We start from the raw sequence: 26,336 nt of genomic DNA, 5'->3' as shown, positions 1-26,336 counted from the left end.
CAACCTCCAAATCCAACACCTATTACCGAGACCTGCTAGGTATTTGTACGCGGATCTCAATCAACCCATGCGTCCCTTTTTTCGCCAGTGTGGATGTGGTGGGTACGCGCGTGGAGTTGCTGCTCACATTCTCCGTTTAGCGGCGGTGTCGTGATGCCGGGCTCGGATGAGGCGAGAGCCGCAGGCACGACATTCATCAATGCATTCGATATCGGAGTGCCGCTGGGCAGCTTGGGCTCGGCCTCCTCCGCTCCATTGTCCTAAAAAACTGGGTCATCTACGACCCTGAATGTGGTTGTGGCAGTTGGGAGCGGTAATACGTGATCGCAGAATTGCCTTGCGCCATTGTCCCGAGGCCATGGCGCTGGGTGGTATATAAGTGAGAACGTGGGGGCGGCTCATGACGAATGTCTCGACGATATATTTTGGGAATATCAATATAAGAACACTCATCAGACTCACCTAGTTTGGGATCTGTTGCCATCGCGGTTCGGTGTTTAGTGTCCATTGTTCACCGAGTCAAGTTTTATCCACCTTCTCCACGAGTCTATAATTATTATGGCGGCTCTTGCGCTCCAGCCCCAGGCCTACGGCCCCTCGGTCCAACTTTACACTGGGGAAGGACGAGAGTCTATTCTCCCGCTCAGTTTGGCGCCGAGCGCTCCACACGCTTCAGTGGACAGCATTGTCGAGGAAGCTAGCCGGCTGGCACGCTCAGGGGAGCTCCGAGCTCTGCTCGACAGCCACGGGGCCATCTACTTCCAGGGCCTCGGGCTCAAGGACGCCGACGAATTTTCCAGATTCGCCCATGCTTTTGGCTGGGCACCTCACGAGGACATTGGGAATCCCGTCAGGAGGACCATCCACGCGAAGAATGTCGCCTCGGCCAACGAGGGCCCCAACACCCAGCCTGTATACCCACACAATGAATTCGGCCTGAGCCCCCACTATCCGGCCTACGTCCTGTTCTACTGCGTCTCGGCCCCCGAAAGCGGTGTGTTTGGCTGTCCCTGAACGCTGGGTGCAGCGAGCTGACCATTCCGAAAAAGGGGGAGAAACGCCGATCAATAATTCCATTTTGCTGTACAGACGGCTCAAGGAGCGTCATCCCGAGTTTGTAGAGGAGCTTGAGAAGAAGGTGATGATACTGCACCGCTGTTCAGACACCAATAGTTGCTGTGGCTAACGTCTCTTGCAGGGCGTCAAATACCAGCTGTTCTACAAGAATGGACCCAAGGACCAGACCTCTTCGGCGGCCACCACAGTCAGGCAGTCATATGGGCTCCACGTCCTCGACTCTGATGACACGGAAACGGCGAGGGCCAAAATTGAGACGGAGATTCGCCGGCTGCCCACAGCAACATGGGAGTGGGAGAACAGATCTGAAGAGAACGAGCTCGGAGACCTGAGGGTTTGGCAAGTCCTACCAGGTGAGTCCGCACGGCGTCTCCTGTGTGAAGAAATAGTTGTCTCATCATCGACAGCGGTGAGAAATCACCCGAGGTCTGGACAGCCAGCGTTCTTCAACAATGTTGTGTCGAGATTTTTGATTGCCGTGGACAACAACACGCTGGAGCCGCCTCACATCACCAAAGAAGGGCGCTACCAGCCCCCGGCTTTTGTAAGAGTTCTCTACTCCCCCGGAGGATGGCATGGTCCTGATCTGCAACAGTACGGCGATGGATCGTTGATTCCGAATGAGTATCTCGAATCGGCCGTGGAGATCATCAAGGAGACGCGAGCGCTCGTGACTTGGACGCCGGGAGATGTGCTTCTGATAGATGTGAGAACGCCTCTACAGGGGGACCCCAAGATATGAGAAGAACTAACACAGGGTTAGAACCATGCCGTACAGCATGCCCGGGAACCCTGGACTGGGTGAGTTGGTGATGTCTGGAAAGCTCTCATGAAGATACTAATTTTCGTCAATAGCCATCGAAAGCTACTGGCGAGCCTATGGGATGAGCCTTTGCCGTCAGATTCGCGGCTATAGCCGCCGTTACGCTTCGAAACATAGAGGCTGAGGTAGTCTAGATGGACATCTGGGCGTTGCGCATGGCTGGCGCGCCAATGTCGATGCGTTCACATCCTGGCTGCTGAGCTGGGCGTCTCGGATTGAAGGCTGGCGATGCGAGGTGGGATGAGGTGCAGAATCGCCAAGCAGAATGCACCGAAATCGTCGACATACATGGCAGGAAATGCATACTATATATGCACTCACAGTATCCGTCGTATCCTGTCAATAGTCTGTATTAATCTCGGACGCGGGAAAAAGGGGGGGGTTGCGATACTGGCCTGGCGATGGCTGGAGATGACTGCTGGAGGAGAGGCAAATATCTGGAGTTTGTATAAATATTACTAGTAGTACATAACAGAATCGATCAAGACTCGCCATCTACATGCCAATAGGCGGCTTCTTGACTCGGCATTTGAGAAAAGTGAATAGGCCGTACTGCATACTGGTGTAGGTAGCATTAATACTATGTAAATGTCAATTCCTGAATAGGTGCACGGAATTAAGGAGGCTGCAGCGGTGGTCAGGGGCTGGGCGGCCCCCAAGAACTGCTGGGAGGGCTGATTGGCGCAGAGGCTGCTCGCAGGAGTGGACGGCGGCTCACAGGCGTCTGGGATGCATTGAACCTCCTGGAATGCACCGATGCAGTGCATGGCCTCCATAGAGCGACGGCATCTCCACCACCACTCCTACTTGGCGGCGTCGTGGATTCCCGATTTTGTGCATCCCTTTCCTGTCCCGTCGTTAGGATCCTGCAAGCCACCATGTTCAAGCAGACCTCGACCGACATCTTCGCGGCCGCCGCCTTCTCGCGCCCGGCCACGCGCGACGGCCTCGATGCTCCCCCTCCCCTCACCCAGTCGCACTCGGCCACCAACGTCACCACCGTCACCACCACCGGCGCCAGCTCCAAAGCCAACTCCAATTCCCTCCCCATCATCAAGGACCGCAAGCCTTCCTTCACCCGCAAAGCCGCTTCCTTCACCTCTTCCCGCCGCCGAGGCAGCTCCTCCAACCTCAGCACCACCACCAATGCCGTCGTGACCGACGCCGCCGCTCCCCCCGCCCTACCCGACTACGCTCTCTCCGCCGCTGCCAAGGTCGCCCCAAGAGACATCGACCCCGACACCATCCGCAGCCCTACCAGCCCAACCGAGCCATTCGCTCCCAAGATGCTGAGCAGGACGGCCACCTCCTTTGCTCCCCAGATGCCCCCGGCGCCCATGACACCGGCGACCAACCCGGGGAGCTTCTGGCAGCCCGACGTCAACTTCCTCCACCAGCAGATCACCGAGCTGGCCAACAAGCGCATCAAGACCCTAGATTACCTCCGGAGAGCGTATGTCATCCAATGGGCACCCGCGACGTAGAGAACGTGAGCTGACCCCAGTCTAGGCACGGCGGCCGAGTGTACTGGTTCAATTCCTACCTGCTCGACAAGACGGACCTCGGTCGAATGCCCTGCTTCGAATCCCGACGGCTCGCGCGAAAGGCGACCAACTACCTCCTGCTGGGCATCTCCCTCCCCGTCCTCGTCGATCTATATTCCTCCACACCTTCCGAGTTCCTCCGGTGTCTGGGCACCCTGCTCTCCGAATTCGAGTCCTTCCAACAGCTGCGCAGCGACTCGTCCGCCTCCCTCACGCGGGCCCGCCTCCCCAACATGTTCCGCCGCCAGGGCACCAAGACCCGCCGTTCCACATCCGCCGCCGACACCACGATCGACGAGGCCGCCGCCGCCGCCGCCTTCCCATCGTCCGGGGCCGGTGCCGTCGGGGGGCTCAACCCCGGGTCGGGCACCCCCTCCGTCATGAACTTTGCCGCGTCCGAGTCGGACCTGCTCCCGGGCGAGGAGTACGCGTACCTCCTGACCCCGTCGCTGCCCTTTGAGCCCGACTACTTCGAGACCTTTTCCACCCTGTGCGACGCCCTCGTCGACTGCTACGCGAGGTTCCTGGCCCTGGTGCCGACGTCACGCGAGTGCACCGCCTCGGTCGCCGAGCAGTTCAACAAAGCTGATGCCCGGGTGCGCAAGATCATTGTCCAGGGCACCATCAAGGAGTTTGAGGACACCACCAGAACTCATGTGAAGACCGAGGTGGCGAGTATAGGCAAGGTGGTCCTGGGCGGGCTGATGTGACATCCTTCACATGCGGCTATTTATTACGACATCTTTGGGATCATGAATTGGCGTTGATTGATGGGATAATGAATCTATACGGGTAGCGATTGGACGGGTAATATACATGCCAGTAGTACACTTCAGCGTGGGTACATAAGTATATACTGACGGGGACTTGGCATGGGCACGATGTACGAGAGATGATCATCAACAAAGGGGCATTTGATCTGTGCGATTCCCTGTAGAATGGCAGGTTCTTGGTCTATTATGGTACAAATATATACATACAGGGGCCAACCGATGACGGTGCGCCCCATTCACGCCTTCTCTGCCGCTGCCTTCTTCGCCTTGGCTTCCTCTTCCAGCGTGAGCATCTCGATATCCCGCGAGACAAGCCAGTCCTTTGCCGCGGTCATGACCCTGTCCAGGGTCTCCCCGCCCTCCAGCACGTCCGGCAGGTTGTGGACGTCAAAGTTGGCGCGGTGGTCGGTGCAGCGGTCCTGGTTGTAGTTGTAGGTGCGGATCTTCTCGCCGCGGTGGATCTGCTTGCTGGCGAGGACCGAGTTGCGCAGCTGCGCGGCCTCGGCCTCGCGCTGCTCCCGCCGGCGGTCGGCGATGCGCGACCGCAGCACCTTCCACGCCTCCTGGCGGTTGCGCTGCTGCGACCGGTGGTCCTGCATGGACACGGCCTCGCCCGTGGGGATGTGCGTGATGCGGATGGCCGACTCGGTCTTGTTGACGTGCTGCCCGCCGGCGCCGCGCGCGCGCATCGTCTCGACGCGGACGTCCTGCGGGTTGATGTAGAAGTCGCTCTCCGGGTCGTCAATGTTGAAGTCGCCGGGGTTCCCGCTGCCGCTCTCCGGGAACATCGGGAGGACCCAGATGGCGGCCACACTGGTGTGCACGCGGCCCTTGCTCTCAGTGCTAGGGATGCGCTGCACGCGGTGCATGCCCGCCTCGCTGCGGAACAGGTCGTACATGCCCGGGTCGGACACTTCCAGGACGGCCTCCTGGAGGGGCAGCTCCCCCACGGACGACTTGGCGTCGCCGGCGCCGTCGGCGACGTCGTACTTGAGGACGTTTGTGCGGAACCCGCGGCGCTGGCACAGGCGCTGGTACATCTGGAACAGGGTGTCGGTGAAGAAGCGACTCTCGGTGCCGCCGGGGCCGGGACGGAACTCGATCATGCAGGGGAGTTCGGAGTAGGGATCACGCGGGGTGAGGCTGGCGCCGAGGGTGCGCTCGAGGGCGGTGAGGTTTTCCCGCTCGGCGGCGAGCTCATCGCGGGCAATGGAGGCGAGCTCGGCGTCGTCTGAGGATTCGGGCTCGCTTTCGAGGAGGTCGGAGAGCTCCTGCACGGAGGATTGGGCCTTTTGATAGTCGCGCAGGGCGGAGGCCACGCGGGAGAGCTCGCCAGCACGCTTGGCCTTGGCTTGGTCGAAGGAGGAGTTGAGGGCGCGCTGGAGCGTTTCGTGCTCAGCTGCCAGAGACTCGGCGCGGCCGAGGAGGGCCGGGGTAATTATGAAAGAGGCCGGGGACTTGAGGGAATCTACAAGTAAAGACGTTAGAGAAGAATTGGAGTTATAGGGTTGTCGGGAAGAGAAACGGACCGCCAGGGGCAGATGATGCTGCGCGGGCGAACTGGCGGATTGGAGGGTGCCGCAGAGCTCGGGCGCAGCTCCTGCATATCCATGGGGTCGGGGACATGCTCAATGCTTGATTCTAGGGCGGCATGCGCGCTGCCAGCAGCCTCATTGCCAGTGTTGGGGTTGTAGAGGAGAGGATCTTGATGTCGCAGGATGGGAAAAAAGCTGGTGGAGGTGATCTGCAGCAACATTGAAGCCACCACCACCACCCACTACAACGCCACCACGTGCAGTAGCCGCCAGCCGCCAGTTCTAACACCCGTACTAGCTACAGGCACTGATAGAGCCACAGGCACCTAACCTAAACCACCTTGCCCAGACGGTTTCCACGATCTGCATCTTACTATAGTAAATATTACACACAAGACTGGAAAATCAAACCGGCGCTCCAGTCCAAGGTCACCACAATCAAGGGTTTCTGGCCTTCCAGTAATCGGCAGGTGCAAGTGGGGAAACCAATGGATGTCGATGCCTACGGATATCGCGAGTTGGAGTCCTCCATCAACTTGCCAGGGCGCTTGGCTCGCGTTACGAATATCCGAATCTGTGAGCGACAACATCTCCGCTAGGCCTTGGTTACCGGGCGAACACTGGGAGTGATTATGTAGCCCGTATCAGGGCGTTTGTCATGCCTCCACAACTTGGAGGTCGGACGGCATCGACCTGCCGTTTTCACTCCCGTCAAGCCACCATGACGTGCTGCGATCCTCCAGTCGGGGAGATTGCCAACCACATCACCAACAGGGGCGCCCCCCACACGCTCTCCCTTCCTGCGCATTCACTGCATTCCAACCCCACGAGCTGTGTCTGTTCTGGGTACGAATTATAACAATTGAAGGCAGTTGAGGTCCTTAGAAAGCAATGGACGAGGATCTTCGAGATGATCGAGGCGCGGGCTCATGCTGGGAGATATCACCATAGTACATACTCATGTACCATGCCACAGCACCATCGAGTTGGCGATGCAAATGGGTGCGAGAATAGTTGCTGCAGCTTTAGCCGGGTCCTCCGATTCAAGCTAAGACATCATGATGCCGGTCCTCGGTCTAAACAAGCCAGGATAGCCAGGACAGGCATCCTCCTGCGGGGGTGTCTTCGTCCTCAAAGAGTGGCCATCCCCCTCTATCAGCACAGTCCTCCTCCCATCCCTCTTTCCATCCTCACTGCCTCTCCCAAGTCTTTAACATGGTCTCGTCGCGTCTCCTCCCCGTCCTTCTCGCCGCGCTGCCATGGGCACGCGCTGCCCCAACACCCCCTGACGACTGCGGTGGTGATGAACCCCGTCTGGGAGCCGTGGCATGCGAGGTTGAGACATGCAGCAAGGTCGGCACTCGGCTGCTTCAGGATGGAGGCAATGCCGTCGATGCCATGGTAGGCACCGTGTTCTGCGTCGGCGTCATTGGCATGTATCACAGTGGCATTGGTGGAGGCGGCTTCCTGACTCTGAGGACGAGCAACGGCGACTACGAGACGGTGGATTTCCGCGAGATGGCCCCGGCTGGCGCATTTGAGGACATGTACAAGGACAATGAGGAGGCTAGCATCTCCGGCGGACTCGCTAGGTTGGTTTCCTCCCCGATTCCGCGAAAATGGCCAGTTGTTGACAGTGTATACCTTATCTAGCGGTGTCCCTGGTGAGCTTCGCGCTCTGGAGTACATCCACCAGAACCACGGCGTCTTGCCGTGGGCCGATGTCATGGCTCCGGCCATCAAGCTGGCCAAGTTCGGCTTCCCCGTTAGCGAGGATCTCGTCCGGTACATGGACTCGGTTGACCCCAACGACTTCCTGACCGAAGACCCGGCCTGGGCTATCGACTTTGCCCCCAATGGCGAGCGCGTCAAGCTGGGCGAGACCATGACGCGGAAGCGCTACGCCAAGACGCTCGAGACGATTGCGAAGAAGGGTGCCGATGCCTTCTACAAGGGCCCTATTGCCAAGGCCACCATCGCGGCGCTGCAGGCCGCCGATGGCATCATGACGCTCGAGGACCTGGCCAACTACACCGTGGCTGTCCGCGAACCCGTTCAGATCACCTACCGCGGCCACAAGCTCACGACGACGAATGCGCCCTCGAGCGGCGTCGTCGCCCTGAGCGCCCTCAACATCCTCGCGGGCTACGACGGCTTTGGCGAGCCGCGCAATCTCAACCTGTCCATGCACAGGCTTGATGAGGCTTTCCGGTTCGCGTACGGCCAGCGTGCGGAGCTTGGAGACCCTTCCTTCGTCGATGGCCTGACCGAGTTCACTCAGGACATGATCTCAGCCGAGACGGCCAAGGAGATCCGGGCCAAGATCTCGGATCAGCACACGTACAACGTCTCGTACTACAATCCCGAGGGCCTCGAGTCCATCGAGACGCCGGGCACGTCGCACATTGTCACGGCCGACGCCAGCGGCATGTCCGTGTCCCTGACGACGACTGTCAACCTGCTGTTTGGCTCGCAGCTCATGGTCCCCGAGACGGGCGTCATCATGAACGACCAGATGAACGACTTCAGCATCCCCGACACGGAGAACGCATTTGGCTACCTGCCCAGCCCGTCCAACTTTGTGCGGCCGGGCAAGCGGCCCCTGTCGTCCATCACGCCCTTCATCGTCGAGTCGCCCGACGGCAAGCTGTACTACACCATCGGCGCGGCGGGAGGCAGCCGCATCATCACGTCGACGGTGCAGAACATCATCAACGTCATCGACCGCGGGCTGGACGTGACGGACGCGCTGGCGCAGCCGCGCCTGCACGACCAGCTGTCGCCGAGCCAGACCTCGTTCGAGTACAGCTACGACAACCGCACCGTGGCGTACCTCAAGGAGCTGGGCCACAACGTGACCTGGGTTGCGCCGGGCCAGAGCGCCGCGCAGGGCGTGCGGCTGATGGCGAATGGTGTCTTTGAGGCGGCTGGCGAGCCGCGCCAGAAGAACTCGGCCGGCATTGCTGTGTGATGAATTCCGATGCTATGTAACGGTGAATTGAAACAATTTCGATTATATATCCCTTAGCGTCTACTGATTCTGGAATGTTGGTACGGATAATCGTATATAGAACAAGCCATGTCGTGGTGGCCATCTTGGCCGGAGCCGAGACGAATACCGGAACCTTGCCCGGCCAGCGGCCCCACGGACCCGTCGTATCACCGTACTCTTGTAGTCCGTCAAGTCCGTGCAGTCTGTACGAATCAATACCCGCGTCTGCCTATACTAAGTTCGGTATAGTGAGTCCTACCATACGTCGTATAATCCGTACTACTCGTGCTGACGGTTAAGGTTTTAGCGGCAAAGCTAGGATTGCAAACATATTCTCGTATATACTGATTAGAAAATTATCGTTTCTAACCGTGGCACCTCTGGCTATATCCATTTCCGAGTGGCACATACTATATAATACCAACTATCCATTCTTGAGTGATTGTTTGCCCCAGTTCTTTTATACAAACTTAGAACCAGTAGCTTTAATTGGACTCCTCATCCGTCGCGTTACAGTAGTCGATGCCGTAATTCCCAGAGCGCCGCCGCTGAAATGTCCCGTACCAAAACAACTTGAGCCTAAAAAACGCCATTGTCCTATATCCTTGTGAAACGTGTCTCTATATGGTGTCATAACTTCTCCCTTGCCGGGTGGACACGCTCTTGACGGCCATTGCCACAATGTCAATGAGCTTGGCTTGGTCCATCTGAACCGCCTCCATCTGCCAGCGGGTATCCCCGCCGCCTGAGTGATCCTGCAAATCGGCGTGCGTCCGGAAGTACCCGAGGTCCAGCAGCTGGGCGAGGTTGTGGAAACCCTGGTGGTTGAAGCCCTCGGGCTGGATCTCGACGACGGCGGACCCGGGACGTAGGAACAGCGTGTGTGCCAGGCCCGCCCCGTGGACGCCGAGCAGCACGTCGCTGCGCCTGGCGACCTCGAGCTGCTCGGGGAAGGTCAGCTTCTCAAAGTCGACCACCTCCAGCACCATGTGGGGGATCGCGCGGCGCAGGGCGTCCACGTGGGCCTGCTCGTCGATGAGCTTGCGCGTGTTGGTCCGCTGGATGTAGGTGACGGTGACGGTCTCCTGGGCGTCGGGCGTGGGCACTTTGTAGTGCTCCAGGGCGCGGCCGACGAATGTGCGGACGAGGTCCCCGTCGTGGCAGGGCAGCTCGTCCCAGTCGCCCTGCCAGAGGGTGTTGCTGCCCCCGGAGAGGGGGATGACGACGTTGGAGGGCGGCTCGTCGGGCCCCAGGTCGCTGATGCGACGGACGGGCAGTTTCGCGAACATTTGCCAGAGGTCAAAGTAGGGACCGTCTTCGTGGTTGTCTAGTATCACGATCTGGGCGTTGGCTCCCGACTCCTTGTCAATGAATGGCTCGTTGGTCTGGTTATCGACGGCGATCCGGAGGACGTCGAGAGTCAAGGACATGCTCATGATCTCGAGGAGCGAGTGCCAAGGGTTCTGGGCGCCCTCGCGCTTGATGAGAATGCTGGTTCTGGTGGTGGGCTCGGCAGTGCCTTTTTCGTCCAGTTCGAGTCCATCTGACACGACCCATCCGGGGCCGGTCTCGTACCAGTAGACGGGGAGCGCCTCGGGGAATGCAGGCACGCCTTTGCGCTTGGTCATGTCTTCCAGCCCGCAGCCCAGTTTGAAGCGGTGCTGGGGTGCGTCGAAGGCAGCTCCTCTGGCGTAGCACATGGCATCGTTTCGGCCCGTCGACGTCTGGGACCAGAAACAGGTGATATTCGTCGCCGAGCCGGGCTTGCAGTAGGTGACGGCCGCATCGCGGGCGTTGGTCAGGTACTTGGTGCTAAATCGATCGAGGCACCAGTCGTCGTCGGTCAGCTGGGAGTGGTGCTCGTACTCGGGAGGGAGCTCAGGGCGCGCAGGGGAGTGGTGGTCGTGGAGCCATCGGAGCTGGTCGTCGAAGAGGTGGAAAGGATCTTGCTGCGAACGGGTCCAGAACAGAATGCACGCGAGACTCAGTGCTAGAGCGATAAAGATGAGTTTGATTGGGCGCAGCCGTAGCGATGGCGACTTCATGGCGAGCATGGTGGGAGGCAGCGCTGGCGTTGCTCAAGATGATACGAATACTGAGGGGACATCAATAGATGTCGACCAAGATCTTAGAGCGACAAGAGGAGATGTGCTTTAGTATCTACGGTGGCACAATCTGGCAGCGCTCGCTGCCAGTTGGTCAGCCGGCGTGCATGGGTTGAGTGGCACCAGATGCGACTGTGCAATACTAGTACCAACGGATACGGAGTACTCCAGCCAAGTATCCGTACTGTACGGATGCGGATACGCAACCAGATCGTGCCATTATGGCGCACGGTGCCAGACGGCACACCACGTTGACCAGAGTTGCCGAGGTGGGATGTGGCTCATCAACTCGCAACATGGAGGCATGAGCACTTCGTACGACAGAGCGCGATTGACGCGCCCTGTGTCCCCATCACTGATGATCAGAATCAAACCCGTCAAATCCAACCAAACGCATGCCATCACCAAGTCCACAGCGGCTGCGACGTGCGTACGGGGGCGGCGAGCTCCCAGCCCCGGCGGCTAGGAGGAGACAAGAAATGCCCCTGGGCGTATCAGAGCACTTGACGCCCGCCGGGATTCTGCAGCGTCCACTACGATCCACCACGATCCACCTCTTGGCATCCTGGCCCAACCGCAGTCGAAAATCCCCCAGCGTCCTTTTTGTCCACCAGCTCATCAACGAGTTACGTTCGTCAACTCCTCCCTTTCTTCATCTCCTGGACCCGACACTCTGGAACCCTGAGACAGAGCCTTGTCTAGAGGCTTCTGACCAGCCAATGCCATTGCCTAACAGTCGACAGCTTTCCATATTCGTACCAAACTCTGCAGATGAAGGTAGGCATCTGGGGGTGCGCGGCAAGCTGACATTCGGCGCTTAAACCGCCTGGTTGCACTTCACCGTTGATTCTCGTGTATGTATGTATCCTGGCTGGTATGATGTATCCATACGCACATTACAAGGGCCAGCTAACACAGAGTTGTAGTGCGATAGACAGATTGATGGTGGGCTAAACCCTCATTAGTCCGTCACCATGTACTCGTGGAGGCGGCAGCAGCCCTGGTTGCCTTGGCCAACATATTGGGGGCGTAAAGACATCACGAAGACGCACAGTATGGAGTATTGGAGTCTTGGAGTGTGAGCTAGTCAACTCACATCCCCGTTCCCCGGTCTTGTCGTTGACCCGTGGTTGGGTTCTTGGCTCTGAAGGCCTACGAGTACGAGTACCTATAACCACCAGGTTTCACCGATCCGCACCCGTCGGCCCTCCGTGTTTCCTGCCCTCTGGTTCCGCTCCGCATTTACCTGGGTTGCTATCCCAAGGCGCTCGCAAGACGCTCGGGCTCACTGTTCCTACTATTTTGTTGATCTATAGTCTCCGAGCATGACTATCGACGCATCATGATGCCCAGGAAGACATGGAGCCGGCTCTTCTGGCTTCCTAGCAGCCAGCTCGCGCTGATTCTTCAGACCATTTCGGTCAACCCTACGTTCGCTCAGGATTCTGATGATTGCGTTCCGCCCCCTTTGGCGTTCCCAATAGCCAATGTCTCCCTGCCGTCCGGCGATATTCGCCGTGGAGTTAAAGTGCGTGTTGGGGAGCCGGAAACCGAATATTCTTTCCTGCCAAGCTGGTATGTTATCTTGAGGGACTCGCGGCTTCTTCAGACTTGCTTGCTCCTAGTTGTTCTGGTAATGTTTCGACTGACAACCGCGGTAGGATGGTTAACAATACATTCGTATACGGACCGACTTGCAGTAAGCCAGCACCGATAGCCAAGTGCGATACGTTCCGTGGGGGTCTCTATGACCCTGAAAAGTCCGACACCGATGGGTCGCTGGACTCTGATTTTGAGTCCCAGCCGGATCGATTTGACAGGAAAACTTACGAATTCTTTACCGACACCATCTCTCTGGGCGAGAATGGCTCTCTGAAGGACTACCCTTTGGCAAAGCCGCTAGACGCCTCTAGATGGGATCTACAAGGCTACGTACCGCAACACATACTGGGCATGGATTCTGGGTCGACCTTTCTCCAAGCACTGGTTGATGGTGGCCATATTGCATCTAAATCCTGGGGATTCTACTGGGGCTTGGATGGGAGGGGATCTCGGGAACAATCAGAGGGCAGTTTCGTGCTCGGTGGATATGACAAGGCCAAGACCTATGGCGATGGCTACACCGAGGACCTGGAACCTAGCGAAGGGTGCCCAACCGGCATGCAAGTGGTCATCCGCGACATGACCTTGAACTTTGCCAACGGTACCGATACCTCTATCTTCCCCGGCAATAGCGGCGGCCAGGGCTTGATCGCCTGCATCGATCCAGCTGTCCCCGTGCTTATGGATCTTCCGCTGGAACCCTACTTTCTCAACTGGCAGTTCGCTACCGGCTGGGCCTTGGAGAATGGCAGGTCAACGGGTATTGATTATTGGAACGTTTTACTATCCCAAAACAAGCAGTTTGGGTGAGTTTGAAACTTTAGATTGCCCCTTATACTGATTTTGCTAATGCTCTAATTAGTTTCGACGGCGAATTGACATTTCAGTTTGGCTCTGACTTCCGTGTTGTGATACCTAACAACAACCTCGTTGTGCCCGACCGGTCGTTCAGTGACGACGGGAAAATCTATGCCAACGACACTCAATCTGTCTTGCGCATCAACGCTCTGCAGGATACCAACTCAAGATCACTTCCCAGGCTTGGCCGGTATTTTCTGAGCATGGTCCACGTCCTGTACAACGATGGCGCTAAACAATTCACAATGTGGGAGGCAAACCCGACGAGCACAACCGACCTCGTGGCCATCAATGAGAAAGGCGACGTGGTCGAATCCTCGTTCTGCACCGAAGAGGCCACAAGCACCCCCACTGCTGGCGCAGGATCTAAGGGACCTCCCGTTTCCGACGGCCCACCCGATTCCGAAGACCCTCCCGATTCCAAGGAAACCGAAATCCCAGACAATGTGAAGGCCCAGAGTAAGGGACTGTCTTCGGGAATCATTGCAGGCATCGCCATTGGTGGGGCCGTGGTCATCCTTGCTATCCTCACGGCGATGTGGTTTTGGAGAAGCCGCAAGCTGGCCAAGGCAAAGGCGGCCGAGGCTGCTCAGCGCGCGTACATCCCCACCGTCTCGGAGACGGACTCGAAGTCGCCTGAGTGCAGTTCCGACATCGGCTACCCGAGCCAGGGCTACCCCCATTTCATACCTCAAGAAATGCCGGCGATTTACAAGCCTCCCCCGCCGGCGGAGATGGAGGGTTGATTTGTTCGTTTCGCTAGTTTCGGTTGATTGGGGCATGTCATCAAGCGGCCGTGATGATAGTTTAACTGAACTGCGGTGGACTGAATGGACTAATAACATAGTTCATGGCGATCCGAGAGATTGACTATAACTAGACTGGGACACGGATGGTGTGTGATGGAGAAGCGAATTAATTTTCATTTCTTTTCAAGCTTATATATAGCTAATCTTGTACGGATACTAGGCCCGGTGTGAGGGCCACAATAGAATCGCAGCCAAGTATGACTGCCGAGTTGTATATGCTGCAAGTAAATAGATTCTGGCGGTAATTAATCATTGAAAATTACGCCAAATTGATAGAAGTAGCATGAGATACCCCGTCTTCTGGCGTATGTTGGAATATAGACGCTTCTGAAGGTGGGAAGCCTTCGATTACTGCGAAGGTGCGGTCACCGTCAGCGCTTGGTGTAAAAGTTGGCCTGGGAGGCAACATCGTATGACGAATTGTGTCATTGGCTGCAACTTTTTTACTTGATGACTCCATTGTGCTTTGTAGGTTATTTGGAAGAAAGGCTAGAACAATGAATAATTTTACAGCCATAGGTTGAGGGGGCTGTAATTACGCCCAGACAGCGGACATGGTCCGCGGAACTCTGACGACAACGTGGTTGGTATCTGGGCCTTGTGGGACCATGTATATTTATTATACGTTCCGAGGCTGCTTTTCTGGATGTGAAGATGCTAAATGCGGTATCCCGCTTGGGCCTTGTAAGAGACAGACGGAGGTTGAAGAAAGCTCATCTACAGAGTGTTCGCTACGATGGGCAAGCAGCTTAACGCTTAGGCGCTCTGGAAACGACCTCCTGGGGAAGAAGAGCTTGGGTGGACACCTTGGGCGGTCAATTGTGGCCCATTTCTCCGCGCTTATATTATCACGCGCCTTATGCGTTGGCCAAGAGCTGACCTAGGTCCTAAGATGGAAACACATTTTGCTGGAGGATTGGTTTATGAAAATTAAGAATCACTGGGATCCAAGGTATTCTAGGAACCCATCCATATCAGACATTAATCCTTCTTTTCCATCCCCGTGCTAGGACCGTTTTATTAGAAAGCCATAGTCTCTTATTAAAACTCCTAGCATGCTCATCCGACGCATGGACTTGAAGGATCTGGGTAGTAGCATCTCCTGTCGTGAGCCGCCTCAAGTATCGAGTCAGGTTCTCTCAACTACGCTGACTACCCACGGACTCTTGGGTGTTTTCGTTGGATGGGTATACATGCATCTGGCTTAATTGATGGGCTATTCACTGATTTCATCAATTTCCCTATCTGGCAACACCGCCTATGCCTGCACGCGTAATACCTGGATTGTAATCCTATTAAGAACGTATGTTCGTACTACTAGTACTAGGTACCTAGGGGTAAAATATCTCCTTTCTGGGTCACAGAAGGCTTGTGAAACATGACGTCAGCACTGCTGATAGCTATGGGGACAAGGGCAAAATAGTTGTGGCAAGTGGAAGACCAGCCAATTTTTAACATTTTAAATATTTTAAATTACTTTGAGGGGAATCGACTTCAATAGAGACTTGGGCGCTGCTGTGGCTCGTGGTGCGGGGAATCATCGAATCACCCATAGAATGGAGCCAAGCCGCCCCTTCGTACCTTCGCCCATCCGCCGCTGTAAGGGGCTGACCGTGCGTATCATTTTGCAAGTTTCTTAAGGCGACAAATTGCAAATCGGGAGACTTGCAAAGCTAGAACTTGTAACAATTCCCAGCTCGACCGGACCATCAGAATCGGTACTATGAGCGCCTCTGCCGCCGACGAGGGGCAGTTCCAGCTCGAGGGCGACCCCGCGCCTGAGCTTCTCGAAGGGCGCATCTGGGTCGACGGTTGCTTCGACTTCTTCCACCACGGTAGGCAACTACATGCCCACCCACCCCAGTATGGCTACTGACAGTATTTGATGCTTCCCAGGCCATGCCGGCGCTATTGTCCAGGCCCGCCTGCTGGGCGATGAGCTCTACGCCGGTGTCCACTCCGACGAGGCCATTCTCGCCAACAAGGGCCCGACCGTCATGAACCTCGCTGAGCGGTATGCACTCCCCTCCTCGCCTCCATCTGCGTGTCTTCTGACTGGCCGCTGACTGTCTCTTCCAACAGACTCGCCGCCACCAATGCCTGCCGCTGGGTCACCCGCTCCATCGCCGACGCTCCCTACGTCACCTTTCTGCCCTTCATCTCCCACTACGGCTGCAAGTACGTCGTCCACGGCGACGACATCACCTCAGACAGCGATGGTAACGACTGCTACCGTTTCGTCAAGGCTGCTGGCCGCTTCAAGGTTGTCAAGCGCTCCCCGGGCATTTCCACTACCGACCTCGTCGGCCGCATGCTGCTCTGCACCAAGACGCACTTTATCCGATCCCTCGAGCGTACAGTTTCCGGAGAGGAGGGCCCCGGCGAACTGGAGGAGCGCGCGGCGCAGGCCACGGCCATGCTGGACCGGATGAAGCTATACGCGACGGATGAGACAGCCAAGGCGCCCGGCGCCGACGTGTGGTTCTGGTCGGCGTCGGAGGATGCCATGGATGCGCCGCCCGAGGAGGAACACAACGGGACCTTCAAGAAGCTTATCGACGGCAAGGGTCCTCTCCCCGGCCAGCGCATAGTATACGTCGACGGGGGGTTCGATCTCTTCTCGAGCGGCCACATCGAGTTCCTGCGCCAGGTGGCTCTCCAGGAGGAGGAGCTGGCGCGGCAGAGCGGCTGGTTCGATGACGAGGCTGTCGCATCGCGCAAGGCCAAGAACAATGGCAAGGACTATCCTCCCGCTTACGTAGTGGTGGGTGTGCATGAGGATGGCGTCATCAACGAGTGGAAGGGTGTTAACTACCCCATCATGAACATATTCGAGCGAGGCCTCTGCGTCCTCCAGTGCAAGGTGCGTTCTGAATCTGACCTATCCGCACACAGACACAGACACACACCCACGGGGTAGTCCAGACACTAACAATGGTTGCAGTACATCCACGCCGTCGTATTCGGCGCCCCCTTTACGCCAACAAAGACCTACCTGACCTCCCTTCCGCTGGGCACGCCCTCGGCTGTGTATCACGGCCCTACTGCCTTCATGCCCTTGACGTATGACCCCTACACGGCACCCAAGGCCATGGGCATCTACCGCGAGATTGGCGAGCACGCATTCTCCGAGGTCAACGCGGGCGAGATTGTGCAGCGCATCATGCGCAGCCGCGACATGTACGAGGCGCGCCAGCGCAAGAAGGGGGTCAAGGCTGGGGTCGAGGCTGCGGCCAGGCAGCGTGAGATACTGGAGGAAGAGCAGCGGAAGCGAGAAGCTGAGAGGATGGCATAATAGAAGGAGGGTGGCAGATGGATGTGTTGGGCCGTCTGGATACCCTACCTACCTACTAACTAATTGATGGTCTTCAACAGGCTTATTACGGAACGATGCAACCCATAGAGCAGGCGGGAAGGAATACTACTCGTACATTGTAGTACGCACATTACTTTCATCAACTTGGCTGGCTATTGCGGATATTCAGTGGCCCGATAACACCTCGTCCCAAGAGATTTGCGGGGTGTTGTTGGCGGTGAAACAACCGAAGTCCCGGACGCCCACTGGTGACCGAGTCGGCCATTCCGACATCGGCCAGGCCAATGATAAGCGACTTTGACAGCACATCTGGTCGCGTGTTGACTGCCTCGCAGGTGGTTGGCCATCAGCTCGCGATACGGATTCGTGACCAACCTTTTCTATCAGCCCGTAACATAAATGGTAGTTTGCCAATTCTGGACGTCAGATGGTCGAATTGGCCCGAGGCGTAAGCCGACACCCTCAACTTGTACACCAACATGGAAGGCAATTCGCGGCTACCGGCGGGTGACTACGACGCTATTAATTCCGCCTTTAGCCTTTTCGTTCCATGCTGGCCCCTCCAGGATCAATCAATCAATCAATGCTGAGGGGCCCCTAAAACAAGCAGCGATGGAATATTCCCACTCTGGGGAAGATGTTTCTGGACGTTTTCCATTTGCCTCATCCGGCATGGATGATTGACAATTGCATATTTGTTGCCGTGCAGCCTGTGCAGGCCATCAACAATGCCGATCCTGTGACCTACGCCCTGCGCGCCCTTCATGTCCAAAACTCCACGGATAGGTTAGTACGGATACGACTCCATGGAGATCGATTAGAATTGTGGGGCCCCGACCACGGCGCCGTTCCGCCGGCCATGGCTTTGCCGGGCGGCATGCCAATCGATTGCCTGTACGCCTGTACGCCTGCGCCTGTACATACATACTACCCGTGTCTGCCGCACGTACTTCGTACCTGCAATGTACTCATAGTACTACTTATGTAGCATAATTTTATGTCAATTATAATCTCCAGGGCCCAACAAATTTGTGCCACCCTTGCGGTCGTGGTGGTACGTAGCACAGAGGGTGGTTTGGGGTTGGTGGGCATGGGAGAAGGAGTGACAATGGGAACGTTCAACAGGCAAAGGAGTGATCGTGAATTCCCCCGGGATATTTCTTCCAGGGAAAAATGGGGCAGCACTTCCCGACGTGGATTATCTTGCAGACCATCACCCATCACGCATCACGCATCACCGGCCGTCGCGGGCAGAGGCGGATATCAGGGACAGAGCGATTGACAGTCACCTGCCCCGCCGGGTGGACCTCCGCCACGCCGCCGCCGCCGAACATAAAATTCTCTGGCAAACCCGCCACCCCGTGACTCGTCCTCCCTCCCCCGGACCTCTGAGCTTGATTTATTAACAACGTGTTGTCTCGGAGCTAATTTCCAAACTTCACTCTTTATTTAATACTTGCCCTATTTCGGTCCTTTGTGGAAACTTCTTCCGCATTCTTCGTTGACAACCTCCTGGCTGGCCCCCTTTCCGTCTACATCACCCACCCGGACCCAAACAACATCACATCGCCAATCATGGCTCCCTCTGCCATCCAGAACCAGGATGTCGACCTGACTGCCGCTGCCATCCAGGTCAAGGACGCCCAGGCGGCCAAGCCTTCCGTCGCCCCTCTGGACGCCTCCAAGCTCACCTACAACCTCACACCCTCCCCGCGCACTGTCCCCTCCGAGGCCGCTGCCAATGCCCTCTCCGAGACCATCTGCACCGACCACATGGTCACCGCTGTCTGGCGTGCCGCGTCCGGCTGGGCCACCCCAGAGCTCAAGCCCTACGGGCCCCTGTCCCTCATGCCCACCGCCTCGTGCCTGCACTACGCCACCGAGTGCTTCGAGGGTCTCAAGGCCTACCGCGGCTATGACGGTCGCCTGCGCATCTTCCGCCCGGAGCGCAACGCCGCCCGCATGCGCATGTCCGCCGGCCGCATCTCCCTCCCCGTCTTCGAGCCCGCTGAGCTGGTCAAGCTCATGACCGCCCTGCTCGCCGTCGACGGCCCCCGCTGGCTGCCCAAGGAGCGCCCCGGCGCCTTCCTCTACCTGCGCCCCACCCTCATCGGCACCCAGTCCCAGCTCGGTGTCCAGGCCCCCAAGGAGGCTATGCTGTACATTATTGTCAGCTTCATGCCTCGCCTCGACGCCCCGGCCGGCGGCATGCGCCTCCACACCTCCCCCGAGGACATGGTTCGCGCCTGGGTCGGCGGCTTTGGCTATGCCAAGGTCGGCGCCAACTACGGCCCTTCCCTCATGGCTACCCAGGACGCCCGTCAGCGGGGATTCCACCAGATCCTCTGGCTGTACGGCCCCGACGGCGAGTGCACTGAGGCTGGCGCCAGCAACTTCTTCATGGTCTGGAAGCGCAAGGACGGCAAGAAGGAGCTCATCACTGCGCCACTTGATGACAAGCTGATCCTCGATGGTGTCACCCGACGCAGCTGCCTCGACCTTGTTCGCGAGAGGCTGGCTGGTGAGCTCGAGGTCACGGAGCGCAAGTACACCATTGACGAGGTTCTCGAGGCGGATTCCGAGGGCCGTATCCTCGAGTCTTTCGCCGCAGGCACTGCTGTAAGTTACTCCCAAGTGTGGCTGAAGATCCCACTAGCTGACCAATTTGTAGTACTTTGTGTGCCCCATCTCCCAGATTCACCACCGCGGGCGTGACGTCAACATCCCCATGGGCTCCGAGGGAGCCCCTGGCGAGATTACCAGCAAGGTCAAGGGATGGCTGGGCGATATCATGTACGGCCGCACCCAGCACGAGTGGGGTGTTGTCATTCCCGAGAAGGAGTAGCCGCACAATCTCGCATGATTTCCTTTTTTTTGTGGCAACCTGGGACGGCGTTTTGGCGAAGGATGAAAGGCAAAAGAATAGCGACTAACAGTGTCTGCCTGATGAGATCGAATGAGATATTAGACCACGCTATTAATGGAAAAGATTATAGAGCAAATGCACAAGGATGTGAGAAGCGGTTTGGTTCAGTAAAAGAATGGCAAGGCAGCCGATAATGCAAGGTAATCAATATGGCTAGCTGCAAGCAATCAACTAGTCTCATTCCATCACATGCCGCAAGATCTTAGTGGTCTCAGTTCGAATTTGTTCCTTGTATTCCTTGGGTGTTGTTAGCATCATATCATTCCTGTGGGGAGCATGGATCGTACCTCTTCAATATCCTCGATCATTTGGGCCTTGGTCCTGAAAATATTCTGGGCTTCCTTGCGAAATTCAGCCGACTCCCCAGTATCAAATGCATCACTCAGATCTTCGACATGACTCTGCGGGCGGGAGCGGTTGCTCAGTTGCGTCCAAGCCTTGTTCTCAGCGTCGAGACAAGCATCCCAATCTCTCTCTAGATCCTTGAGCTTATCTTCTGCCACACCCAAGTCTTCTGCTAACCCTGCCAAGTGTGTCGCAACAGTGGCTCGGGGATGGGTTTCGTCAGAGCACAAAGTCTGGGACAGAGGGTATGCAATGTTGCGATACAACGCATCGTTGGACGCGATGGCGTTCGACGACAGCTTGACGAATTGGGAAATCTGGTGTTCAATCTCGGCATGGACGCGAACAAGACGCTCAACAGCAGCGGCGTGCATTGCGGACCCGGTCTGGGTGAAGGCGTCTAGAGACGGATTAGCGCCTGACTTTATCTGCCGGCATGGCAGTAACACTCACTAGTCAGCCGCAAGACTACTTCCTGGGTCTTATCTGATCTATTGGATGCGGACCGCTGGGCGGTGGTTGGAGGCGGAGTTGGTTCAAAAGTGAAGTCGGCTTGAAACTGCTCGACAACCTTCTGCGGAGCACCGAGAAAATTGGGAGCTGATGCCGTTGCGCGACTTTCACTGGGGGCGACGCTCTGGAGGCGACACCGGAAATCAATGCCCGAAGGATTACCATCGCTTGAGGACTCTGGCATCGGGCTCTGAGGCCGTCGGCGTGAGATGGGCTTGACTTTGGGCGCCATGATGGGAGCTATTGCAGATATAGTTTAACCATATGGGGTGATTTTCAGATTCGCTGGAATCAAGGCGTGGATACGGGAATTTGGAACAGAGGGACGGGGGTGAAGGTGGGCAGGAGAAAATGCACATCATCAGCAGTCGATGAGGGGGTTGTCTTCTCATACCCAATGTTTAGGAAGGAGCTGGAGCACTGGCTGCGTGCTCCTTCCCAGAGGCGCTCCTTCCTAGTGACCTAGAATCAGAAGGCTGCTCAGTAGTTAGGTAGGGAAGGAGCCGCGGACTTCAAACCACATCGGATGACATGGAAAGCTCATAGCTCGCCAACTTATGATATCCACCGTTGAAGGCACGATAGACAGCTTGTTTGATGATGAATACAGCTCAGTCTGCCTTGAGCCCAAGCTTGTCATCAACCAGAGCCACGATCTGCTCGAAGCTAACCATGGCGCCTACGCCCGTGTCACCGCAGGCCAACGTCTTCTCGATGGGCCGCATCACCTCGATCCACCCTTGGTCACCTCCCCAGTCTTCCTCAAGTGTTCTGATCTGACGGGCAGTGATGGGGTGCCTCCACATGGCTACATTCATGGCTGGGGCCACGACAATCTTCTTTCTCGTCTCGCCGGTGCCGTCCGCGGTGCCAGTTGTATCCCATGCCCGGACGACAGAGAGGAGCAGCGAGTCGCACATACCCGTCACCATCTTGGCCAAGGAGTTTGCGCTGAGCGGGGCAATGATCATGAGGTCACTCCACTTTCTCAGCTCGATGTGTAGGATGGGGGCACCTCGTGTCCAGGCTGGCGTCCACTCAGAAGCATCGCTGTATACGCCGTCGACATTGGGAAGTCGCGCAATCTCAGAGAGGGATGGCTGCTCGTCGGATTGTCCGTCGAGGAATCGTGCCGCTGAGGGCGTCAGGACGAGGCGGATCGACAAGTTCTGGCGTGTGGCGAGAGTCTTGACGATGGGAACCATTTTGATAGTCGCAACGGAGCCAGACGCGGCGAGGAGCAGGTGTTTCTTTCCATCGCTTCTCCCCAGAGCTACAGCCTCGGCCGAGTCGCGAGGAACAGCCTCGTGGTGGCCGTCGTGGCCATGGGCAGTGCCGGGTGCCATGCTCATCGATTATAGGTTCAGAGCTTCGACGTGGGCTCTTAGAATGAATTATAGAGGAACATGGACCTTCGAGAAGGTATTTATCGAGTTGGAGATGGCGTGTTGATTAGAAGCTGACCATCCGAGGTAGCTGATTACTGATGCGTTGATTGGTCAGCCGGAGCCTCTGGCGGGTGTCTGTGCAGAGCAAGGGTCGCCCGCATATCGATTGCATCACCAGTCTCAATTCTTTGCCTCCCGTGACTTTGACTCCAACCTTCACCGACTCCAGACACCCTAAACGACCTGCCGCAGCCGTCCCCAACACCATGTTTGCGCGCACCATCTCTTCCGTACGTGCCAAATCCTGATTGAAGCAGAAGCGTCGGTCCAACTAACTATTCGGAAGGGCCTCCGCCGGCAGGCATTTCGCCCGGCTGCTGCCAGCACCGTCAGGGCGTCCATCCCAGCGTTTCGGATGCAGCCCGCCCTGACCGCCTTCCAAGTCCGACTGCTCTCCGCCGAGACGCGATCTGCCATCGACAAGGCCGTTGCCTCGGCGCCCGTTGTCCTCTTCATGAAGGGTACCCCCGAGACCCCCGCCTGTGGCTTCTCTCGCGCCGTCATCCAGATCCTCGGCCTGCAGGGCGTGGATCCCGCCCGGTTCGCCGCCTTCAATGTCCTCGAAGACTCGGAGCTGCGCGCCGGAATTAAGGAGTACTCTGACTGGCCGACAATTCCTCAGCTGTACGTCGATGGCGAATTTGTCGGCGGCTGCGACATTCTCGTCTCGATGCACCAGAGCGGCGATCTAGCTAAGATGTTCGAGGAGAAGAAGGTTCTGGCTGCCGAGGGCGAGGGCGAGGGCGAGAAGACCCAATAAACAACATGGGCTGAGGTGATAAAAGCTGGATGTATGTACGATACAGAATTTGTGGAATGAAATGGTAGGAAAGGAGACTAGAAGCTTGTTGCTTCACCTGATACCTCTGTACAGATACGACGATAGACTGGGTAACAATGGGCACTTATGCCTTCTAGCGCCACATCTACAACGGATACGCTGCGCCATCTGCCCTCATATCGCTGCCTGCTGACCATACTGGCGTCCCATCGACGGCATCCACCGTGTATCTAATGATCTGGCCTCGTCCGAACATGCCTCTCCCGGACATGCCTGCTTCCAGATCACCCACCACCTTCACCCGATGTCCGAGCTTCCTAAGACCCTCGATAGTCTCTTCTGGCATCCCCGCCTCCAGATTGATCTCCCAGTCCAGCACATTACCGGCATCCGGCATACCAGCGCCGATGCACACCCTGGGGGCGTCAAGTGCCTGCTGTGGGTTCAGTCCACCGACCAGCTGGCCTAGCAGCACCTGCACGTGCCCCTGCGGCTGCATGAATCCGCCCATGACACCAAAGGCGGAGTGCAGGGAGCCGTCGGAGAGGTTGGTCGCCATGGCGGGGATGATGGTGTGGTAGGGCCGTTTCCGAGGCTCGAGGCAATTGGGATGGTTGCTGTCGAGGGAGAAGTTGGCGCCGCGGTTCTGCAGCGTGAATCCACAGCCCTTGGGGATGATGCCCGTGCCGAAGCCTGCGTAGTTGGAGTTGATGAAGGAGGCGGCGTTGCCCTGGGCGTCGGTCACGGCAAAGTAGACCGTGTCGGAGCTCCGCAGCGCCGGCGAGACGTAGTCCTCGGGCTGGCCATGCTCCAGCGCGTCGGATGCCTTGGCTGGGTTGAACAGCTTGGCCCTCTCGGCCAGGTACTTGGGATCAATCATGCCCTGGGCGGGGACTTTCCTGACGTTGGGGTCGGTGACGAACCAGCTGGCGTCGGTGAAGCCGAGCTTGAGAGCCTCGATGATGGCGTGGAGGTATGGTGTCGTGTTGAAGTCTTCGGGTTTGAAGGTGGGGATCTTACCCTCCTTCTCTAGCTCTTGGATGATACCCAGCGCCATGAGGGCCACGATACCTTGGCCATTGGGTGGGTGCTCCCATAGCTCGACTCCCCCATTGCCGCCCGCCTCGGCAGACAGCCCGTGGCCGTCAAACTTGACAGAGATGGGATCCACTGGCTCGCTTCCGGCCTCCATATGGTGCTTCAAATCGTCCAGGTCCAGGTGGCCCCCGAGGTCCTTGACTACTTTGACGAGTTCCTCAGCGACTCTTCCCGTATAGAAACCCTTCTTGCCCTCTTCTGCGAGGGCGCGGAAGGTCTTTGCCAGTGTGGGGTTCTTCATGATTTCCCCTGCGTGAGGGGCACGGAAGCCATCGGCTACAGAGGGGTCCTTCTTGAGCATCTCGGCGTAGTTGGGGGATGCGTTGCGGATGGCCTTCTCGGAGTGACCCCACTGGGTACCGTTAGCAGAGGTCTCAGATGGGTGGTCACGAAGGAGAACCTACGTAGAATGCTGTCACCTCGGAGACGGGGAACCCTTCCTCTCCCAGCTTGATGGCGGGGGCCAAGATATCGGCCATGGTCACCTTGGAGCTGCCGAACCTCTCGTGGGTGTCCACCCAGCCGGCCGGGGCGCCGGGAACAGTGACGGAGTGGACGCTGCTCACGGGAAGCTTTCCCGGCTCGCCGTCCTTGATACCCAGGTCTTTGCGGATAGTGTCGAGGGTGCATTTGGCACCAGACCTTCCTGAGCCGTTCATGGCATGGACCTGTTTCTTCTCGGCATCCCAGAAGAGGATGAACATGTCGCCGCCTATCCCCGTTGAGCAGGGCTCTGTCAGGTTCAGACCGGCGGCTGGCTTCACTCTTAGCATTCATTCTCCTGAGTCGAGTCTCTCATGATGCCCCGCACTTACCAACGGCGACGGCAGCGTCCTGGCGATGGTTAGCAACATAAACATAATTGTTGGTTGACGTGTGTCAACTTACAGCAGCATTTCCACCGGCTCGAAGGACTTCGAGACCGCATTTCGCTGCAAGGGGCTGTGAGCAGGCCACGATGCCCTCGGTGCTGTGGACGACACTGCGGCGAGAAGCAAACTTGACAAAGTCGGCCGATGCCGGCGGGTAGAGGGACGACGTGGGCAGAGTCATGATGCGACTTGGAGCGAAGAGGATAAAGCTGTTCTGGAAGGGCGACGGCTGATGGAGGCGATGGACACTGTGGAGGGAATGGCAGGAGACGAGAGATCTAGTGGATGGCCCCCATGGGGACGACACCTCTTCTTACCTATTAGTATCCATCGTGGGGCAGTCGATGGATCGGGACCGAACGCCGAAATACGCACCCCTAGATCTGAATCATACACGTCTAACATTATCAGTATTTCAACCTCATTTCTTCCAGAATAGTCCTAATACTATATATAACAAAAACAATAAACCCTTGAACCCCAACTCTAGCCGCCAACTCTAACCCCAACTCCCTCAGTAATCACCAACTCAAAGTATCTAGCTCTGGTTAACCTCAACTTAGTACACCTTATTGTTAGGCAAGGATGACCTTGACCGTCTACGTCAGGATCGGCAGGCGTTTGTATATAGTGTGCGAAGAGGCATACTCGTATACGTACGTGATTCAACTCAAGCGTGGGTGATTCGGCGTTCGGTCGCAACTCGCGGGGAAGCGTGTAGCTGTGGAACCGAGGACCCCAGGCGTTAGAGTGCCAAGTGGTGTGGGCGAGGTAGTATTACATAGTACTATTACTTAGTACTAGTGGCATGGTGTGCCACTTGGTCCGTTACGGATGTGCCAAACAGTGGATTGGCGATGCTTCGGCACCGATCCGCTGACCTCGGCGTCTTTGCCGAAGGCCGAGCTCCGTATTATTG

At 57.2% G+C, this 26,336-nt stretch overlaps 12 protein-coding genes across 12 annotated transcripts; 7 read left to right on the top strand and 5 right to left on the bottom strand.

The window, feature by feature from the left end:
- Positions 1-558: 558 nt before the first annotated feature.
- On the top strand, positions 559-1,819 carry ACO1O0_004855 (uncharacterized protein; the record flags this gene model as incomplete). The annotated part of the gene is made up of 3 exons (XM_083194288.1): positions 559-998; positions 1,090-1,138; positions 1,199-1,819. The coding sequence occupies 3 exons, from the start codon at positions 559-561 to the stop codon at positions 1,817-1,819; spliced, it is 1,110 nt and encodes a 369-aa protein (XP_083049201.1).
- A 959-nt stretch (positions 1,820-2,778) lies between these two features.
- On the top strand, positions 2,779-4,154 carry ACO1O0_004854 (uncharacterized protein; the record flags this gene model as incomplete). The annotated part of the gene is made up of 2 exons (XM_083194287.1): positions 2,779-3,353; positions 3,410-4,154. The coding sequence occupies 2 exons, from the start codon at positions 2,779-2,781 to the stop codon at positions 4,152-4,154; spliced, it is 1,320 nt and encodes a 439-aa protein (XP_083049200.1).
- A 299-nt stretch (positions 4,155-4,453) lies between these two features.
- On the bottom strand, positions 4,454-5,843 carry MRF1 (uncharacterized protein; the record flags this gene model as incomplete). The annotated part of the gene is made up of 2 exons (XM_083194286.1): positions 4,454-5,685; positions 5,747-5,843. The coding sequence occupies 2 exons, from the start codon at positions 5,841-5,843 to the stop codon at positions 4,454-4,456; spliced, it is 1,329 nt and encodes a 442-aa protein (XP_083049199.1).
- A 1,124-nt stretch (positions 5,844-6,967) lies between these two features.
- ACO1O0_004852 (gamma-glutamyltransferase) lies at positions 6,968-8,723 on the top strand (the record flags this gene model as incomplete). The annotated part of the gene is made up of 2 exons (XM_083194285.1): positions 6,968-7,344; positions 7,406-8,723. 2 exons carry the CDS (start codon positions 6,968-6,970, stop codon positions 8,721-8,723), a joined length of 1,695 nt encoding a protein of 564 aa, XP_083049198.1.
- Positions 8,724-9,364: 641 nt separating this feature from the next.
- On the bottom strand, positions 9,365-10,798 carry ACO1O0_004851 (uncharacterized protein; the record flags this gene model as incomplete). Its single annotated transcript, XM_083194284.1, has 1 exon — positions 9,365-10,798. The coding sequence occupies one exon, from the start codon at positions 10,796-10,798 to the stop codon at positions 9,365-9,367; it is 1,434 nt and encodes a 477-aa protein (XP_083049197.1).
- Positions 10,799-12,194: 1,396 nt separating this feature from the next.
- Positions 12,195-14,055, top strand: ACO1O0_004850 (uncharacterized protein; the record flags this gene model as incomplete). The annotated part of the gene is made up of 3 exons (XM_083194283.1): positions 12,195-12,424; positions 12,550-13,257; positions 13,314-14,055. 3 exons carry the CDS (start codon positions 12,195-12,197, stop codon positions 14,053-14,055), a joined length of 1,680 nt encoding a protein of 559 aa, XP_083049196.1.
- A 1,786-nt stretch (positions 14,056-15,841) lies between these two features.
- Positions 15,842-17,413, top strand: MUQ1 (ethanolamine-phosphate cytidylyltransferase; the record flags this gene model as incomplete). Its single annotated transcript, XM_083194282.1, has 4 exons — positions 15,842-15,953; positions 16,015-16,132; positions 16,201-16,981; positions 17,063-17,413. 4 exons carry the CDS (start codon positions 15,842-15,844, stop codon positions 17,411-17,413), a joined length of 1,362 nt encoding a protein of 453 aa, XP_083049195.1.
- A 1,596-nt stretch (positions 17,414-19,009) lies between these two features.
- On the top strand, positions 19,010-20,279 carry ACO1O0_004848 (aminotransferase; the record flags this gene model as incomplete). The annotated part of the gene is made up of 2 exons (XM_083194281.1): positions 19,010-20,053; positions 20,106-20,279. The coding sequence occupies 2 exons, from the start codon at positions 19,010-19,012 to the stop codon at positions 20,277-20,279; spliced, it is 1,218 nt and encodes a 405-aa protein (XP_083049194.1).
- A 258-nt stretch (positions 20,280-20,537) lies between these two features.
- Positions 20,538-21,450, bottom strand: ACO1O0_004847 (uncharacterized protein; the record flags this gene model as incomplete). Its single annotated transcript, XM_083194280.1, is given in 4 exon segments — positions 20,538-20,597; positions 20,648-21,105; positions 21,159-21,196; positions 21,212-21,450. The coding sequence occupies 4 exon segments, from the start codon at positions 21,448-21,450 to the stop codon at positions 20,538-20,540; spliced, it is 795 nt and encodes a 264-aa protein (XP_083049193.1).
- Positions 21,451-21,829: 379 nt separating this feature from the next.
- ACO1O0_004846 (flavoprotein) lies at positions 21,830-22,564 on the bottom strand (the record flags this gene model as incomplete). The annotated part of the gene is made up of 1 exon (XM_083194279.1): positions 21,830-22,564. One exon carries the CDS (start codon positions 22,562-22,564, stop codon positions 21,830-21,832), a length of 735 nt encoding a protein of 244 aa, XP_083049192.1.
- Positions 22,565-22,872: 308 nt separating this feature from the next.
- On the top strand, positions 22,873-23,426 carry GRX5 (monothiol glutaredoxin GRX5; the record flags this gene model as incomplete). The annotated part of the gene is made up of 2 exons (XM_083194278.1): positions 22,873-22,896; positions 22,953-23,426. The coding sequence occupies 2 exons, from the start codon at positions 22,873-22,875 to the stop codon at positions 23,424-23,426; spliced, it is 498 nt and encodes a 165-aa protein (XP_083049191.1).
- A 166-nt stretch (positions 23,427-23,592) lies between these two features.
- ACO1O0_004844 (nucleophile aminohydrolase) lies at positions 23,593-25,598 on the bottom strand (the record flags this gene model as incomplete). Its single annotated transcript, XM_083194277.1, has 4 exons — positions 23,593-24,897; positions 24,950-25,299; positions 25,361-25,379; positions 25,434-25,598. 4 exons carry the CDS (start codon positions 25,596-25,598, stop codon positions 23,593-23,595), a joined length of 1,839 nt encoding a protein of 612 aa, XP_083049190.1.
- Between the last annotated feature and the right edge of the window lie 738 nt (positions 25,599-26,336).

The sequence above is a fragment of the Amphichorda felina genome (assembly GCF_050947745.1).
Source record: "Amphichorda felina strain 45539 chromosome Unknown scaffold_5, whole genome shotgun sequence".
Classification (NCBI taxonomy): domain Eukaryota; kingdom Fungi; phylum Ascomycota; class Sordariomycetes; order Hypocreales; family Bionectriaceae; genus Amphichorda; species Amphichorda felina.
This window is presented reverse-complemented; position numbering and strand designations above follow the sequence as displayed.